Here is a 19,248-nt window from a genome sequence, read left to right on the forward strand (position 1 = left end):
GCGTTCAGGTTTCATTCCAATGTATTTAGACAACAATCGCATATAAACTCAGTTAAAGCTGACATTGAGCGTCTCACGACGTGCTACCAGAGTCAACGATACAACATAAAATTATATCACTATATAACAATTTACAACAATATTTACGTTGGCACCGATTCACATAATTACATTATATAAAAATATTTGTGTAACCACACAAACCATATAAAAATATTCACTTAAAGTAACTTACTGCCGTAAATATACTTAAAGTTATTACTCTACATTAAATCTCGACATGTTTAATAAATTCTCTGTTTCACTTATTCACTAGATTGGTATTCACGTGTAACACAGGACGGGCGGACCACGTTTCGTTTCATTTATTCATTACACATTGTGGATACTTGCACTGCCACATCTTAAGACAAAACAATCTTTGGTCTGAGTCGAACTATTTTTTTTATCTATTATATATTATCCACTGATCATGTTTCCAAAGGCACTTACGTAAGGCACTGAGTTGTAGTTATATACATTTTTACAATCGATAATCCTATATTATTATAAAATGATGTGAATTCCATTAATAAATAACAGCGTGTTTTAACCTCGATAAGGCACAACGCACAAGCACCGGCAATAAACGATTATGGTGCGAGAATTTATAGCTATTAGGTGGTATGAATTTGGCCCTCCTACAAAAATCCTGATAAGGAATAAAAACAGGAAAACATTAAACAAGTTTACCGTTCATAGGAATATTTATATTATATGATAGTATAAAATCACAGAAACAAAGCGCTAGCCGAGTGTTAACAATAACAATTTTGTAGGATCACCAATCGGTGTGGCAATCCACCCGCACTTTTATAATATTTTACCCGTCTCATAGAATTTTGTGCGCATCCTCATAGCAATAAGGACATGTGAACACCAAAAATTGCACAAAAATACCCAACTAACTTAATCGTATTGATTACTATATTGGGCCTGAACGCAATCAGCCACCGACACGTCCCTTGAAACTGATGAAATTACAAATATGTATAGCTACATATAAGTTTCATTCACAAAATGGTATATTATATTTGAGTATTTCATAATTTCTAGTTATGTATAAGGTGTACAAATTTAATTGTTGTTTAATTCAATTGGGTATAAAAGTCACAATTTTATTATAGTATCTCCAATTTTAACAAAATTTATTATTTACCATAATATGGTCCTTGTTCACACATATTTTTTATCTATGTTTCAGTATCGAAGGATTCGATAGTACAACAGATGTTGGATTTTGAATCAAGATTTCTTGAAAAAAGATACGTTTTAACAAATTCGACATATCCAATAAAGTCATTGGTGCTATAAACAACTAGACTCACAATCGGCTATTAAAAGGTCGTCAAAAATGTCCGAGCGACGTTGTAAAAAACATTCATTGAAATTAATACCTTATTTCGAAGCACTAATGTTCAAAGTCTATTGTATCGTTTATTAGAAAACTCTACCCACCAGTCGAGTTTGACTTCGGACACATTTTGGACGTGATTGTAAGTCTAGTTGTTTATACAATAAACGCCATTAAATATAAAACATATGATTAAGTCGCTGAAACAGCATTTCGGCTGATTCCACTGACACAGTTGGTGCAAGAAATAAATGCCTATTTATTATAATGACATTCCCCACCTTTCACTGTGAAGTTTAAATCTAAAACAGCAACCTTCTTTCAAAAATCCCCCGACGCGATTCGAATTGCATCAACATTTATTTTTAACGCGCCAGATAAAACGCTTTAGTTAAATTCACTCACATATCGTATCCATACACGATAAGGCGGCGCAATAAAACGGCAAAGTGAAAGTAGATATGTGGGTATCTCACCGGCGCGGCGGGGGCGCGGCGGGGGCGCGGCGGGGGCGCGGCGGGGGCGTGGCGGAGGCGTGGTCGGCGGCGGTGACGTCACGTGGTGTCGACCGCGGTGACGTCACGTTAGGTCGGCTCGCTCTTGACGGCGGCGGCCGCGGCGCGCGCCTCCTCCGCGAGCCGCTCGGGGCTCGACAGGATGTCCGTCGTCGTGCACAGCACGCGCAGGGAGTTCAGCACGGCTGTGGAGAATCGATCGGTTCATATAGCGGATTCGTATGGATGCGTTGAAAACAAAATTATTTGTAACTAGCTATATGTCCTCAGCTTCACTCGTGTAGTCAATGGAAAGTAGCCAATGGAAAAGAGAGCAGCGGGATTTTATCAGCCCCGTTTCCGTTACCGTTCTAATTTTATATATATGAAAAGTATTATTGAAATTTATATAGTTAAAGATATCTTTTTGATCTTTAAAAATGTAATTTCCGTAAAATACTGTAGTTAAGTTACAACGTAAAAGAACTGTTTATATTACAATTTAATCTAGTTACTATCCTTGGAAAGAAACGGCAGCAGTGTTTTGAGTATATTTGAAAAAATCCATAAGATTGGAATTCAAAAGAATGCAAGATCCACTAAGTCTATTGAATCAGTTGATTCACATAACGCTGATTTTCGAATTTTTGATATTCTTGCCGATTCCTCTCAGCAGAATCGACCTGTCAAATCGGTGGCAGTTTAAAACAAACTCTCTTCTATAGTATATATATACTTGTAAAAGAGTTAGAGTGTAAAAGAGTAAGAGAGAGAGTACGAATCTAACCGGGTCTCATCTCGACGAGCGAGCAGTGCTGCTCGGCCCACAGCAGCGTGGTGCGCACGAGGTCGGCGCCGCTGCTGCACGACACGCACGCGCTGAACGACTCCACCAGCGCCGCGCTCACCACGCTGAACTGCGCCGCTCAGGAATATATTGTTCGTACGTGGCACATCCACGCACGCACACACACACGCACACGCACACGCACACGCACACACACACACACACACACACCCACACAGACGCATGCAAGTGCTAACAGCAAAATTTCAACAATACAGCATTGAAAAATCATTTTGTAAACGAGAGAATGATGAACTAGCAAAAATGCTAAAAGTAGATTGTATTGAAGATTTAAGAATTCAAGCTGAATGACTAAAAATGTCTGATACTTTCAAGTTCTTAATGTATAGCAATTACTTATTTACTCATAATATTGAATTGTCACAAGAAAAATGAAAAATACGCTCACAATAAGCCTTAATTTAGTAATTTTTATATATATCTTGCTCATCGTTGTATAGCATTTAAAATGTAGAATTATATATTTCTCTAACAGACCTTCATTACGTCAAACAATTCACCCACCACCAATACCTCGTACACACTGGGTGCACATGAAAACATCAATCAAAAAGGATACGAGCCAATACTTCCAATTGTGCATAGTGCGCGCGGCCACGTGCGCCGCGAACATCTCGCGCAGGCGCCCCGAGCGGCCGCGCGACACGGGCGCGCCCGTCGCCGGCAGCAGCGAGTGGCAGTTGCTGCGGGGGCACGTCATTGCCATTATCCTCACCACCAATATCATTATCATCATCTGATGATCTGGTTAACGATGATGATGATGATGATGATTCATCATCATCATCGTTGACCATTGTCAATCGCCTCCTTGGTATAGTGGTTAACACAATAACGTGGAAACCTCGATTCGAGTTTTGGGTTCGATTACCGGTGGGGACGCAGAAAAAAAATGTCTCGCCTACATGTCCATAGAAAAAATAGATCAGTGAAATAGATGTGTATCAAGTGCCCCATGCCCCACAAGGGTTCACTACCAATTGTCTTTGTTATTAGCACTATCTATACCATCATCACAATAAAAGAAGCATACAGTAGCACAACGCCTTCGGTATTTTTGTAAAAGCCAAAAACGTCTAGATAATATCGCAGTTGTCATAAATCGATAACAGTTAATTATATTTTAACGATGATAACGAAGATCCTTGTTAACGCGAGCTGACGATTCGCAGTCTCTCACAGTACAACACCATTTTTAAATAATTATATTTCACTTATATAGTGTCCTGAGCTGCTAACAACATGGCGTATGTACCTAGAGGTTTTTCCGCGTGTAAGAGCTTAGCATAATGAAATAATGAACAATTGAACATTGCATATAGAATAAAACTAAACTGTAGAGACTTCTGAGACAGTGTCGCGTCCACCGACACCGCCGCATGAAGTTAAAAGGATATATTCCAGGTGCGGTACCTAAATAAATTGAATTGCTTCGTTAGATGAGAGGTTGTCAAAACATTCCAATAAGAAGCTACAGTACTCGGAAAATAACTAATAAGCTCAGTTCACTTTATTTTCAGAAGCAGATCGATGCATATATGGTGGAACAGTCAGTTTAACCCTTATTTTATTTAATTTATTATTATTGCATAAACGTCGAAATACTTACGATATGGAATTATTTAAACATTCGATTTGCTGCCGCAAACTCTCCATCTCCTCCTTTATCTGATTCCTTTCTGCCTTCAATTGCTTTATGTACTCTGCACCCTTTTGTAACATTGCAGCTTTACTTATCTGAAAATAAGAGGCAATAAAACTCTACTATCGTACCACTTATCTCTTTATTATTCATTATTTGATAAAAGGTGTTCTGCAAGGCGGAAATCTAAGCATGATACAGCATTTATAGTGCATCAAATGTGAGAGACATATTATAAACATAGCGCCATTGCATCTCGCATTGCTTTAATTGGTTCCGATTGATTAAATGAGACGCGACGTGGGTTTGATTAAATAGATCGGGTTGGTTTTATTTCATTACATAACGATTCATGACAACAAATAACAATCAACATACACGCCAGACGTGCGATTCTTTGTAGACTTTCGCTATCTTTCTTTCTCTTTCTATATTTACTTCGGAAATCACATACATTATGCAATTCTTCACGGTAATACGGCATCGCAAATAAGTTGCAATTGTATAAGTCCTAGACATGTATAAAAGTTGACATTGAAAAGAAATGAAGTACGTTAAGAAAATTGGATGTTGGATTCGCTTACCTTAGCGGCGGGGTTAGCATTGAGGTGGGGTATGAGCGCCTGCAGCGTGTCGAAGCCGTTCTTGATATTGTACCGGCGCTTCTGCTCCGCGTGCAGGTGCGTGCGGCGCGGCTCCCGCGGCGAGCCCGCGCGCGGCGACCCCGGCGACCCGCCCGGCGACAGCGACTGCGCCCGCGACTGTTCGCGCGCATTTTGTTGTACTCACATTTATTATTTATCACAACTTGTAGGTACTTTAAAAATTGAGAAATTGGAAAGAAAAAGCAAGATATCGCAAAATAAGCAACTAGCTATGAAGACGTAAATTGAACATATCCAGAGGTTGTCAAACCAATTTTCGTTAATTTGTTCTTAAAATGTTATTTAAAAATGTACGGTGAACATTATAGTATTTTTTTATTGTACATTGTTTTGAGGAGAATATAAAATAGTTTTTTTACCTAAAAATAACCGCCTTATCATGGTCAGTATTAGATCAAATTTAAAAGGGACTTTTGAGGTCGGTTACACTCTTCCCTTTATAAAGAATTATATAAAGTATAATATTTTATACGTGAAAGTTTATGAGGATAGATTTTTGTTACTCTTTCTGACATTACCAACGAATAGAATAAGAGCGTATATAAGTATATGGGCAACTTTTTATCTGAGTACCAGTTTTCATGAAATTTAAAAAAATATGTGTATCCTTTATATGAGAAAAAGATTCATATTTCGAAAATAAATATTACTTTATTGTGAAAAATATTCCACTGACTATAAAACGTATATACACGATAACAATACCTGAGTGTGTAAATTGTTTTTCGTATATTTATGGTTGTTTCAAAATACTATTTAAAAGAAGTAAAGCTTAATTAAATTTCCCTCTTGTACTTTCATTCATTAATTGTTACACAAACGTATGGTTTGTGTGCAATTACTAGAAGTTCATTGGTTTTTGTAATTGCTTTTCGACCATCTTCAGTTAATATGTGTTAACACATATTTTAAATTGTTAAAACGTTATTATATTGAAGTTAGTAAACTATTTTTTTTTTATTATTAGCGAAGCGAACATAAATTACATCGCGGCAAAACATGCATTTCTTTCAGAAGCAATTAAATGTACAAAGTTCATGATATGGCCATTTACATTTTAATTCGTATTTCCTACAGACAGATTTCATGACGTAATTTATTGATTACCTATAAGATAATTTGTAAGATTGTACTTCAGTCATTAATGACAGTAAATGGCATTTTTAATGGGTGAGAAAATATTCGTATCATATTTATTGCCTGATTAATTTAAAAACGACTAATGAACTGAGAGATAATTGATAAAACATCAATAAAAAATATCAGGCCATATATACTTTCTTATTTTAGGAAATTTCCAGACGATTGCGGTCAAAGATACAACGGTGTGCAAAACAATTTAGCCATCTTGTTAAAAACAACAGTTATTAAATCAGTACATTTCTATTATCTTAAAGCTCAACGAAATCTAGTCTAATTTTTACAATGTTCACTTGATTATCGAGGTCGAATGTAGGTATAGAATTGGCAAAAACGATAAAAATATAATATGTAGGTCGGCAATGATACCAAATAGATGATTTTTGTGCTAGCAACAAATAAATCATCTGCTATTATAACGGCCGATTACGTTATTGTCGAGATAAGAACAACTGGGACCGAAGTCTACAGTCGGAGACAAATTTGCACAAGCCGAGAGCGTGATACTCGAGAAAAACAATTTGACAAATTGTCAGTATCGCAATCCGATTACGATAGGGGCTTTACAACTGATAACGTATAGGCCTTTTATGCGATTTTTTAGCATTTTATAGAATTATTCAGATAAGAGGTTTAGGGGAAATACATATTAAAGGTATTTTATTACATTTAAAATTATTTTTTATTATTTTTAGTCACTACGAATCAGGACCGTCTTTACCCCTAAGGTGGCCTTAGCACATTAGGAGAACGGAGCCCCTTTGACTTTTTTTAATTTTCATTCTCAACAGACACATTAAATTAACTCATAAATTGACACAATTCGGATTTTTATAACAAAACATAAAACTGGGATTCGCAAAAGCTTTTATCAAATATTTTATATTTTCAGGTATTGTTAAATCATACCAAGTATTGTTAAATCTTATTTGGTAAGGTTTAAGTGAAGTACAATCAAAGACAAATAGACGTCAAAACACGTCACATGCTGGTTGATAAGAAATTTTTAGAGGGCAGTCTTTAATCGACATTGATCTAATATAAGTAAGATAATAAGCAAGTAGGTATTTTTCAGCAGTCATTATCTAATAAAATTAGGAATTGTTTGGTGGTTAGGCACCCAGGTGCCCTGGCCCTGTGCTGTAAGTGCTCAATGGTAGAGTAATATAAAATAAAAAAATATAAATATAAAATAAAAAAATAAAGTAAAGGTAGTAGTTACATCTAGAGGACTTTAGGAATTATTCTAGTATCTTGTAGTTATCTGCTATATACCGGTGGTAAATGTTAAAACTATGTTATGACGATTCAAAATGCTTCTATAAGAAGTGTAATTGAATAAATAAATGTATGAGTTTGAGTTATTGTAGTGTGTACTACAACCTACATAGCCTAAATATTCTAATAGAAATATTCATATATTTCCCTATCGACGCATATTTCAATCGACTTGCTTACTTAATGGGTTGATAAGAGTACGTTTATTTATTTCATACTATGACAGTAATATAAAAATGAATATTTAAATATATGAATTGTGTCTGCATGTCTACACAATTTATACACGTCTGTGTTTATCTAAATGAATCAAAGCATTATCAAGGCACATCAATGATATATCTGGTATTTACTTTAGCATCAACGCTATTACGGCAAATGCTTTGTTTTTACAAGTTATTATATCACAATATGAGGTTTTATGATGATGGATGATTGGATTATTAGAAAGATTAGAAAGGCGTTCTGAATTGGCAAATACTTTAAGTAAATTACGTTTATGATTAAGTGATTGAATAACAGCATTGATTTTCTCATATGTTGGAGGTAGAAGTAAAAAATACATAAAAATAACTTACATGATGCGGCGACATAACATCACTGCCAATGGGGGAGGGCTGAGCCCTTAAGATCGGAGACTTCAGGGGATCCGACCCTAAACCTTCTTCCGTACTATTGTTTAACTTGTACAAGCTTTGAGCTGCAAATAAATAGATTTTCCAATGTTAAAAATAATTTCGTAATCTTCATCAAAATCTTGAATTAAGATAAAACCCTTAAAATGTTAAAAAAATTATCTTGCTAACATTCGAAGATACATGAAAAACATTATCAATTAAAACAAACTGAACAAATTAATTGCCATTTACATTTCCAGCCCTCAAATACCACAAGACGTTGGGAAGGACTCGCAATCAAATGGTCGATATAGTACTAGGCAATAGGCATTCTTTAATATGAAGATTCATTGGAGTAATACCGAATATAGAGTAATTTCAAAATTCAGTGTTTAACTCTTCAGAAGATCGTATGATTATAAGTATCGTACGGGTAGTATAGTATGAAAAAATATGTACCTATAACATAAAATCATAAAACAATTCATTTTTCATACAACAATCATTAGATTATTACTTTCTAGACTATTTACAGAATTGAGTAACTCATCATCCGTCACTTTGTTATTCTAGTATTCTTTATTAAAAAAGCAGTATATGTATTACGCCACTTCTTATCTAATTTTTCTAATAGGAAAAGAAATAGCGCAATTTTTTGCTAAAAAAAGGAGGTATAACGAACAATGTTGCGCCGAAAGCAGTTGCGCGAGCATCACGCTCGCCTGCGGCAGCGCGGGCTCGGACGCGACGCTGGTGAGCGGCGGCGGGCGGCGCGCGCCCTGCCCCGCGCCCGGCCCCGCGCCCGCCCCGCCCGCGTCCGCCGCCGTGCTCGACGTCGAGCGCGACCTGATGCGCATGGCGGCCGGGTTCAGCTCGCGTCCCTGAACACCGTTACCATATTTTGAACATTATACGACATTAAGGACCGGTGTCGCATCTTTCGTTTGGCTTATCTGTCTGTTACAATGACTAATAACGAACGCCGTCGATGGGAGAGGGCCATGGGCGGTAATTGACAACAAAATTGCAATCAAGGTCACTGTTAGCGGTGGCGCCGGCCCTAGGCCTACTGTATTTGAAAGTAACAATTAAGAGTTTCGATAATTTAATGTAACGCCTTTATTACATATGTGTTTTGATAAGACCGTTAAAAAATGTTGAATTTCAAAATAATCATTGATAGATTGAAGGATTGTACACCAACTCCAAGTATTACATCAGATTGATAATGTATAATCCCAACACAATATACAATAGTAAAAATGCTTAAATCTTATGATTACCTAATTGTTACTCAACTTTAGTAACGAGCAATCAATAGTAAATTTAAAAAATTATTGACACAATGCATTAAATATAACTTTTCTTAAGACAAAAAAAAAATACATATATATATTTATGTTACATAGATCTCAATATAAATTCTTACGACAGAAATAAAGAGATCGATCATTGAACTGTTTATTATCTGAATTTTTAAAATATATTTACATTATCTTAAAGATTTTGATCTTTGAAATAACTCAACTTGATTTGTCTGAACGCGTTGCACTTATATTAGGAATACCCTAAAATGTTCATATTTTATAATTAAGTTCTTCAAAGTCAAGCTGACAATGCATTAATGTTTTCGCTTGTCGAATGATATGAGCGTATGATGATTATAGACTGATTATTTTTGAAACATACAATTTGTAATAACCAAAATTAGCAAAAAAATAGCAAAATTTTCTCTTAACATTTTCAGAATTGCCCAAAAATTAAAAAAGCAAAGGGAAGATAGGGACGATTAACACATCGGTTCAGGCTTTATCACAAGCCAATTTTCCTTGAAATCGCAATCTGAGAGAACATACATACGTTAACAAAATGAGTCTTACCCTACTAGGGTGTGTGCTGTGTGTTGAGGGCGCATCATGGCTTCCACTGGCCACTGGCTCGGTGACGACCCAGTCCGCGCTCAACTGCGAACCCAAAGGCAAGCTGTGCGAACGGAATTGCTCCTTACTCCGGACATTCGTGCCTGCTGAACTCGTACCCGCCACCACTTGACCCTAAATAAGCAAATTTGCTATGTAACACTTTGGAGTACCGAGACATTTTAGACCAGTATAATTTCAAAGAATCGTAGCACAAATAGTGTAAAACTCAAGGCTGTACCTGCTGCGAAGGAGCAGGCGCTAAAGGAGGTGAGGGTAGCTTGAACGAGCGCGCATTAACCACGGTTGGCGAAGGTTTGGCCTTGAACTCTGATGTACTTGGCTGCAAGTACTGCATTTGCGGGGACGTCTGCCTAACCGGTTGGCGAGCGTCAAAGCTCTGGGGCACATGAGCCTGGCACTGTAACGGTTGTGAATAATTCTGGTACTGAGTATTCGACATAGGACTTGAATACGGCAATGAAATTGCGAGACGAGTCCGAGGTTTCTCCCTGTTATAACCGCTCCTCCCTTGAATCACAACTGTTGACGCGTACTTCACGTTTTGCACTGGATTTTGAAGCAGCGATACTGTCTCTGGGGCCGTCTGGGAAGGAGGTAGTGCTGTATGAAAAAAACATAAAAATACACACTGAGTACATAAAATTTCGAAAATAATAATTATTTTTACTACGGCAGATACATACGTGCATTATATTTAGGGTACGATTCCGCTTGGGGCATTACTTTATGTGGAGCGTTCACATATCTTAACCTTGGCGCTTTGGTGCTATAGACATTGTTGGGAATTTGTTGTTCTGACTGAGTGACTTCTTGTTGTTCGTACGTATTTTGCGGGTAAGCAGGCATTATCTGATGGGTGCCGAGAAGATTATTCTGCATCCCTGATTCAGAATAAAGCCGATCGTTATTGTACATTCGCAGTGTTTCATTTTTAGGCGGCTCCGACATAGGCATCATTTGAGTATTATTACTAGTGCCTGAAACAAGTAACGATCAGCAACACTATTATTTCATAACCATTATATTTCTTTAATTTTTCTTTACATACCGTGAATAGTCATTTGACTTGTAGGCATTGTGGCAGTGGTGGCGTTGTGATTTCCTGTGATATAACCTTGTGAAGAATATGTATCCACTGACATAGCACTTCTGTACATGGGATCTTCTGTAGGAATAGTCGTTTCTTCGGGTACGGGCGGTAAACGAGGCGTTGATGACAGAAGATCTAAGAAGATTAATATATTTAACACGTTTAAAATATAAAAACAACTTTATAACAAATATTAGACATAACGTGAAGTTACCGTGAAGTGGTTCCAACGTGTCCATAAAATCATCAAGGTTAGGCTGCAAAGGACCTAAGCTTGGTTGAATGAAGTCAGCTAAGCTTGCGCCCCTGGCTAAAATTAAAATGAACATCTGTATCGATCACCGGATCGTTATCATAAATACAATATCTGTCGGTACAAAAACTATTATCAATACCAATTTCCCTGCAATCGGGGAAAGCAAATGGTTGATGATTAGTAATTGTGGAGAATAGCGTGTCACTCATGAAGTTAAGATAGTCCTCGTCTGTGAGCATGTTGCCTGCAAGGTCGCTGCACTGGGACTCCACCGTGTCCATATCCGACATCTGAAAACCGGACAGTTGTAACATCTGAAAAGTTGCATATGTTTACTAACTGTACTGAAAATGTCTTGTCATATTTCAAATTAATAATATTAGGACTAGCCGCCTATCTTAGGCGGCTAGTCCTAATATTCCAAAGCCCACACCCCTAACATACTATCTAACTTTATTTTAAAGATCTACGTAGAAGCCCGCGCCGTCATTGTAATTCTATTAAATACATATTTAATACGAAGATATCTGCATAATATAATATTGACTTACAGTGTCCTGGACAGAGGTGTCCCCCTTGCCAAGGAGTCGCATAATATGAAACATGCGCCATTTTTTATATTCTGCTATAACCGCTTCAGCTCTTCTCTTCCAATATTTTCCTTCTAGAATCGTTGTCTAGAAAAGTGAAAGGTTCTTTTTAATCACATACCTAAACTAAACATAATCTTAAAAAAATAATTTTTAGCTCTATGCACTTACTTCTGGTTTCACGTGTGTGTCAACATCCAAAGGGGAAGCGAACTGGCACACCAAAGTGTTTTGTTTCTTTATGACTAAAATAAATACGTAGGTTAGGTACATTACTGTTACATAACACTCTAGCGTAAATTACGAGAAATAGTTCATATTTATACGTATTCAAACATATATTTAGTATCATAAACTATTTTTTTAAAACAAAATATATTAAGATACAGAATAGATACAGGCTCATACCTTTCAAGACTTCTGATCAGATTGAAACACCCAAATAAAGGAGTCTAAAATTGCTAACCTTATTTGTAGCATAGTGAGCAAATTTATGTTAAAAATAAACATTTTGAAACAAATAAGAGAATTATAAAAAATCTAAAAGACCACAATCTAATACCGCGTTCTTACTGTAGACACGGTCAATTTATCTCTGAAACGGATTTGTAACGTAAGCGACCGTTGATAAGACATTCTCATGATTTCTATTGCAGTATATATAAAACCCGATCTTTTTGTCTTTAAATTAAACGTTAACATTTCACCGTCGATGGTGTTATCTTCGTGGGCACATGGCAGCCGTCTTGTGCAATGTAGCCCCATTATAGATTAATTTATCACCATTAGGTAAACGAACTTTCAAGTAGAATCCTAAGGGGCATATACGCATTATCGATTGCTACCTAGCGCATGGTTGTGATAGGAAATTTACAGAGAATCGTACGTATGTTGTAAATATATAGCTACCAACGTAATAAGGCATATTTATGCTAAATATTCGTATTTGTAATTAACTGGTTTGTACGCGTGTATACCCATACATGCTATTCCTTTGTACATTAATAATAACAACAAATTTTTTAACTACATTTTTCTTAAAAACAATGATCTTTCATGACTAGAAAAGTTCAAAAAGTAGTAAGCAAAAAACAAAATTGGTAAAATTTCCGACGTTAAATTAGCCTACCGGATATAGAACTCGTTGATTTTGAAAGATACAAAACTCGTTTTATTATACCAGATAGCTTTGATTTATTTTTTATTTCCACTATGCAAGAAATTATAATAACTATTCTTATCAAATTTTACGTATATTACAAAAAAAATTATTTTCGATATCTTATAAGAAATGTTAATGTAAAGAAAAATCAAAAATATGGACTTAATCTTTATAATTACGTAAGAAATCGCTCAATTAATGAAATATATTTACATTAATATAAAAATATAAAAATATAAGTACGTCATATTTTCACGCAAGTGAATAAGTTTTAACTCTACTTAATTATTAATTATGACTGATTTTATTTAATTACCTACTATTACTGTTGAATTATTCACAAATTTGATTAACGGAAGTATTTACGAGCGCTAAAAATCACGTGTTTAAATCTTCTTTGTGTACGGTTCATAGAAATATAATGATTTCATGGCACGTATTTTGGAATAAACTGTGTAATAATATACTAACATACAAAAAAGTAATTGCATTTACAGACTCAAAAATTATGTCGTTGCTTTCCCTTAAACCTTAACGTAGCCTTTTTATTTCACATATTTACTTTGCGATGCGGAGCTAATTCGACGTGTTTTTTTTTTTTTAACCCACTAAGCCACACTCACAAAACAAAAAGCTACTGACGAACAAAAAGTTTGCTACTTTTTCGGAAAGTGTGTACTTAATTTTCCATTAAGTATATAGAACTATTATCTACGAAGATTTACAAATACAAATGTAAATAAAACTTACACTGCATGTGCCAACATCTCCATATAACATTGTTTAATCTGATTTTGTCCTTCCACCGGAGTTTGATACCTTTGAAACGATTCCATTTTGGTGATGTTAGTTTTTGTCTACAATAATGAAATAAACAAAATAAATATCTACCTTACTCACCATTCCTATATTAATGTTGGGGTCACAAGCACTGATGAACATTGAGAGTTTTTGTAATTAAAAAAGTCTTTGAACTTGACAAATCCATTTTTAATTTGCAAAAAATATGAGACAACATATTCAAGAGAGGGAAAATTAGAACTTTTTTCCTAGACAAATGTACAGCCTCAGTGTTGTACTGTACTGTTCTGTTAAAACAGAAATGAACACTTGGCGGTAAATATCTTATCTTTACATTATCAATATGGGATCTTAAGCTTATTTTAAATAACAATTTGATAAGAAAGCAACCTGAATGTATCTTATCTTTACTTCTTCTACTCTAAGCATACATGGGTAAAACATGCAGTTAGAAAACATATTTTATACAATTTCTACTATAAGGGTATTAATGCAAAAATAACTCTGTCTGTTTGTTTATTTTTTGTGTTTCCTCTTCACGCCTAAACCACAACCAATTTGGATGACATTTAGTACAGATACAATTTGACACCTAAGTAAGGAAAAAGGATAGTTTCTGTCCCGAAAATTCTTAGGGAATGGAACTATGCGCTACAAACTCCTTATTCTGAGTGAACAAGGTTAAGGGTTCCCCACCTCTGGTTAGTTGGATATCCAAAGGGGGGGGCAAGAGCAATATGGTAAAAGTAGGTAGGGATAAGAACGAGAGCCCAATCTGGGCTCCATGGGCATCACAAGATTCATAACCGTGGCACACCAATCCTCATCACTAGCCGTTTAGCTGGTGTTACGCCCTTGTTACAACTTCTGACAACTCATTCCTTCAGAGATCATGTACAGAACTGGCAAGACACCATTTGCTTATATTTTAATTTTTTCTTAGTTGAAAACAATACTCTAACATTGTCAATATATCTAGCACCCCTATCCCATAGCCCAGATATTAAATTTCCATATTATACAATACTCTTACATTGACTGCCCAGGGACTGACTGACTGTATTTCTATAGTTCACACATGGCAAATGTTATATACACCACAAGATGTTAAGGTACAAAAGATGGACTACAACGCAACATTACATTAATATTCAAGTTATGAGAACAAGGTAATTTATAAGTTTATTGCTAATTAATAATTTAAACAAGTTTGCATTGAATTTTGAAAAACAAAATATAACACTTACTGTGTATAAATTAAAAAATTTAAGAAACCATAAACATATTTTTTTTACCACCTCCCACTAGTGCTTTCACTTATTTATTTTCATTTAAGGCAATAATGTAATTAATGCATAGAATTATTTATCTCTTTAAAAAAATATTCTTATTATGCATAATAAAATACTCCTCTAGCTTGTACTATTACTATTTTTACTATTAGTATAAAAATACAATGTCTAATAAAAATACTCCTTTGAAACGGCGGAACCAATCTTCATTATATTATTGTGCATATTGGGTAGGTCTGAGAGTCAGTCAACATCTATTTTTCATACCCCTAAATGATAAGAGTAAGGCAGAACAGCATTTTCTGGTTCAGGTAGTTCGAGTATAGAATAAGATTGTGGCACAATTGTAAGTTTTATTATCAGTCTATTAGTTATTATAGTTAGTCTTTCTCAAAGTGGGTAATAATGTCCCCTTGTGGGGCCTGGAGGGGGATGCATTAAGATAATTGATGAAAGCAACATGAAAGCTTCTTTTTTTCTCAAACCATTAAATGTCAAACTGTCAACTGTTTTTATATTAGTTTTTCTGTTTTGATAGTAATTTCATTGGCTATCTATTTAATTCTATGTCAATTTCTATATTTTCCAGTTTTGTGAAAATATAATGATTATGAATGGTGACAATATACGAGACAAAATAAGTTTAAGGACCATTAATTATTATATCTATATAGATCAAAAACAATGATAAGGAACTAACAGAGAAATTAATACTTAAATAATCAAAGTGCTCTTTTGCGTTTTCCTTAAAAATATGGTTTGTCACTAAATATTATCATCATGATAAGTATATAGTAGCAAATTATGCATTACTTATTTGTAAAAATTGTGTGGATTTAAAACCTATATAATATTGTATATTTTGGACTAACAAAGTAATGCTTTATTACTCTACAATTAGAATTCAATGTATAATTAATTATAAAGTAATATATTTGATGTTATATTTATAAATACGCAAGCTATTAACAGACAGACTTATCTGCAGAAATGACCTGTCTTTCATAGATTTTGATGACCTTATGTTATCTTTGCACACTACACCAATCAGAAAATGTGTTTCCTTATTTTTACACAAATTTTAACTAACCACCGCAATAGTCATGACACTGAAAATTATGTTAACATTAATATGTGTTTTCATAAAACAAGATGGTAACTATTAGAATTATTATTTTTATATTAATAATATGACTTTGTTTTTATAGACCTAGCCTAGACTTTAATAAATAGCTATGCAAAGATTACTCAACAAGAGTGGAAAATAACCAAGAGAAGCAACAACATTAAAGATTGATATTAAAAGGTCAAGCTTTTGTTGTTCAAGAGTAACTTACACTGTAATGCCTATCTCTTAGAAATTATTTACAAAGAAAATATTACCAAACTATTGTATAAGTAGTAACTGTTATAGAAATTAATAATATTTACCTGTATGCTAAGGTCATACATTTGAATAATTTTGTAAGAGATATTTCAATAGAAAGTTGTTGATGTTGTTTACTTTCGTCTTTATCTGAGAGTTGAAATGTTTCAGTAGAAACAGGTACTGTGTACGTTGCTACAACAGTCTCCTTTTGAACATTTTGTTCTTCATCTGGGACTGGTACAGCTAAGTCGTCGTAATCATCTTGCTCTTCTGCTTCAAAATGCGACACCATAAAATGTCCAGAGTGTATTGCCTCTTTTCCGGTTCTTGATTGGCGTTTCTCGACGTGGGTCATTTTATTAAGTCTTACACTTGCACGATTTATGATATAAATAATTATTAAATAAAATAGTAATTCTTAAAGGCTTCAACTAAAGGGCTTATCCATTTCCATATTTTCACTTATCACTCACATTGTTTTTTTCCACATGCCTGACATTTGCTCTGAAAGTTGCTATATTGTAGCACAGATTAAGTACAAGTTACTCCTGACAGCATCAATGTATATCTGTGCATTACAGACTTATCTACGGATTACGATAATTAATGTTAGCTAAGGCTTTTAATATTGGCATTTGGCATTGACGAAATTGCTTTGATATTATGAGTACCCAATTAACATGCAATAAATTCAGAAAATTGAACCAATTTCGACGTATTTTTTCGCGCGTGAATATTTAAATATATTTAGATCTCTATCTCAAAAATAACTTGTATGTGGTAGTCGAGCACGCTTCGGCACACCACCACAGAAGACCGGCGTGAAGTAGCATTCTGCTGTGTTTCGTTCGGTGAGTGGGGGAGCCGGAGGCCCATATCCTTTTCCTTACCCTTCCCAGTCCTTTCCTTTATTCCTATCGCCAATCCTTTCTTAATCCCTTCCCAAAAAGATATATAGATAAGATAAAACCAACCATACAACATTAAAAAAAATAATTCAATACCACTTTTGTTTGGAGACAAGCGTAGACAAGCATATATTACTCTCGTCTCTTTGGGGAGACATCTCGCCACCGCTTTTGGTTAGGTTATGCTTATAAGATAATTGCAACCCTAAGTCTATAGGAATAGATCTAATTTTATCAAAAGAATATTTATTTTTGTGCACGTCTAGTAATTATTAATAGTCTATATCATTAGTTACCGCGTAGCTCAAATATTATGCTGCCAAATATTATTATGCTGTCAATTTATAAAATGTCAACTCTCAAAAATAAACAGGCTTGAGGGGCTGAAGCTCTATGGGTTAAATTCCAATAATTTTTATTTATTTAAACCTTTGTCCAATTACTAATACCCGTATTTCTTATAAATTTAGTTTAAAGCGTATCTTATTTATTTATTTCAGATTATAAAGTAGGTAAAAATAAAGGGTATTTCAAATTCAATTTATGTTCGAAATTTCACCTTAAGATAACGTATAAATTCGTAATGAATTCTCCAAGAGCGTCAAGCTCACCGTCATATAGAAATCTTAAATGCAAGCATTCACAATCTCCAATTGAATTAAAAGAAAAAATGAGGAAGGTACTTTCATTATCATTAATTTATTGTGCTTACTTTAGTTAGAAGTATGTATTTTAATGATTTAATAATATTATTCACTTTATTAGGATTACAAGGATAAGATTCAAAAATGTCGAAACATGTTGATGAACAAATTTCGTGGACCTTTAGCAGGTGACAATCTACATCAAACTTTAACTAAGTTATACAAAGACACGTTTAATTTTACTGAAGATTTTTCTGTTTATGAAGAAGATATTGAAGTCCTTGAAGAAATAAAAAAAGAACTAATTCAAGAAGAACTGGAATGGTATATTATTTTTTTTTTTATACAATATAAGGCATATTTCAGATGCAATATATAGGAAAAATCTCTAAAATTTCAGGTGTCTTCAAGAATATGAAAAATGTCAAACAGATAATATTGATTGGTCTTTATATCAAGTTGAAGACCATGTTATTTGTCCAGTGTGCCAAAAAACTGATTTAAAATTTAATTTAGGGGTAGTTTCTTGTGATAAATGTAAAATAGTATTAAAAACCCAATTATCTTTATCAGAAATAAAGAATAATATTTATGAATCAATAGAAAGACATGGCAAAAAATGTAATTCTGATACTCAATTTTCTATGATTCCTGATTTAGATGAAAACCATATTTATCTTATGTGTGATGCTTGTTTAGAAATGCAGTTAATAGTGTAAATTTTTTTACTGTATGTTATTGTTTAGAAGTATTTACTTTATTCACAATTTTTTCAAATAAATGCTATAACACAGGTTGTAAACTTTCTATTGTTCTCACCTACTGAATAATAATATATTTATATAAAATATAATCATTATATAAATATACAAAATCATATTAATTCACATGTGCATTACACTGAATTCTTAATTATAATTAATTGATTATCAATTCATTTCAATATAGAAACAGAAGAAAACTATAACTTAATATTTTTTTTTATCACAAAGTTAGTATATAGGGGGTTTCGGCGGGTATAAATCGATCTAGCTAGGAATTTTTTTTAGAAAATGTCATATTCGTGTTTTATTCGTGTTTTTTTTCCTGACATCTA

At 34.2% G+C, this 19,248-nt stretch overlaps 2 protein-coding genes across 4 annotated transcripts; one reads left to right on the forward strand and one right to left on the reverse strand.

Moving 5' to 3' along the window:
* Positions 1-3: 3 nt before the first annotated feature.
* On the reverse strand, positions 4-17,106 carry LOC119834782 (carbohydrate-responsive element-binding protein). 3 transcript variants are annotated; one of them, XM_038359275.1, is made up of 17 exons: positions 16,663-17,106; positions 13,889-13,995; positions 12,148-12,221; positions 11,938-12,063; positions 11,526-11,676; positions 11,345-11,440; positions 11,089-11,265; positions 10,724-11,017; positions 10,258-10,640; positions 9,978-10,151; positions 8,780-8,978; positions 8,059-8,180; positions 4,982-5,158; positions 4,365-4,492; positions 3,315-3,438; positions 2,675-2,804; positions 4-2,093 (listed from the first exon to the last, which is right to left on the reverse strand). In XM_038359275.1, exons 1-17 carry the CDS (start codon positions 16,953-16,955, stop codon positions 1,978-1,980), a joined length of 2,871 nt encoding a protein of 956 aa, XP_038215203.1. In that variant the 5' UTR covers positions 16,956-17,106; the 3' UTR covers positions 4-1,977. The 3 variants fall into 3 exon arrangements, with proteins under 3 accessions (XP_038215203.1, XP_038215204.1, XP_038215202.1); XM_038359276.1 differs by having other exon boundaries at positions 10,724-10,921; positions 11,526-11,700; XM_038359274.1 differs by having other exon boundaries at positions 11,526-11,700.
* Positions 17,107-17,841: 735 nt separating this feature from the next.
* On the forward strand, positions 17,842-18,938 carry LOC119835068 (RPA-interacting protein-like). Its single transcript, XM_038359683.1, has 3 exons — positions 17,842-18,187; positions 18,274-18,476; positions 18,553-18,938. The coding sequence occupies exons 1-3, from the start codon at positions 18,092-18,094 to the stop codon at positions 18,869-18,871; spliced, it is 618 nt and encodes a 205-aa protein (XP_038215611.1). The 5' UTR covers positions 17,842-18,091; the 3' UTR covers positions 18,872-18,938.
* The last annotated feature ends 310 nt before the right edge of the window (positions 18,939-19,248 follow it).

This window comes from Zerene cesonia, chromosome 20, assembly GCF_012273895.1.
Source record: "Zerene cesonia ecotype Mississippi chromosome 20, Zerene_cesonia_1.1, whole genome shotgun sequence".
NCBI classification, from domain to species: Eukaryota; Metazoa; Arthropoda; class Insecta; order Lepidoptera; family Pieridae; genus Zerene; species Zerene cesonia.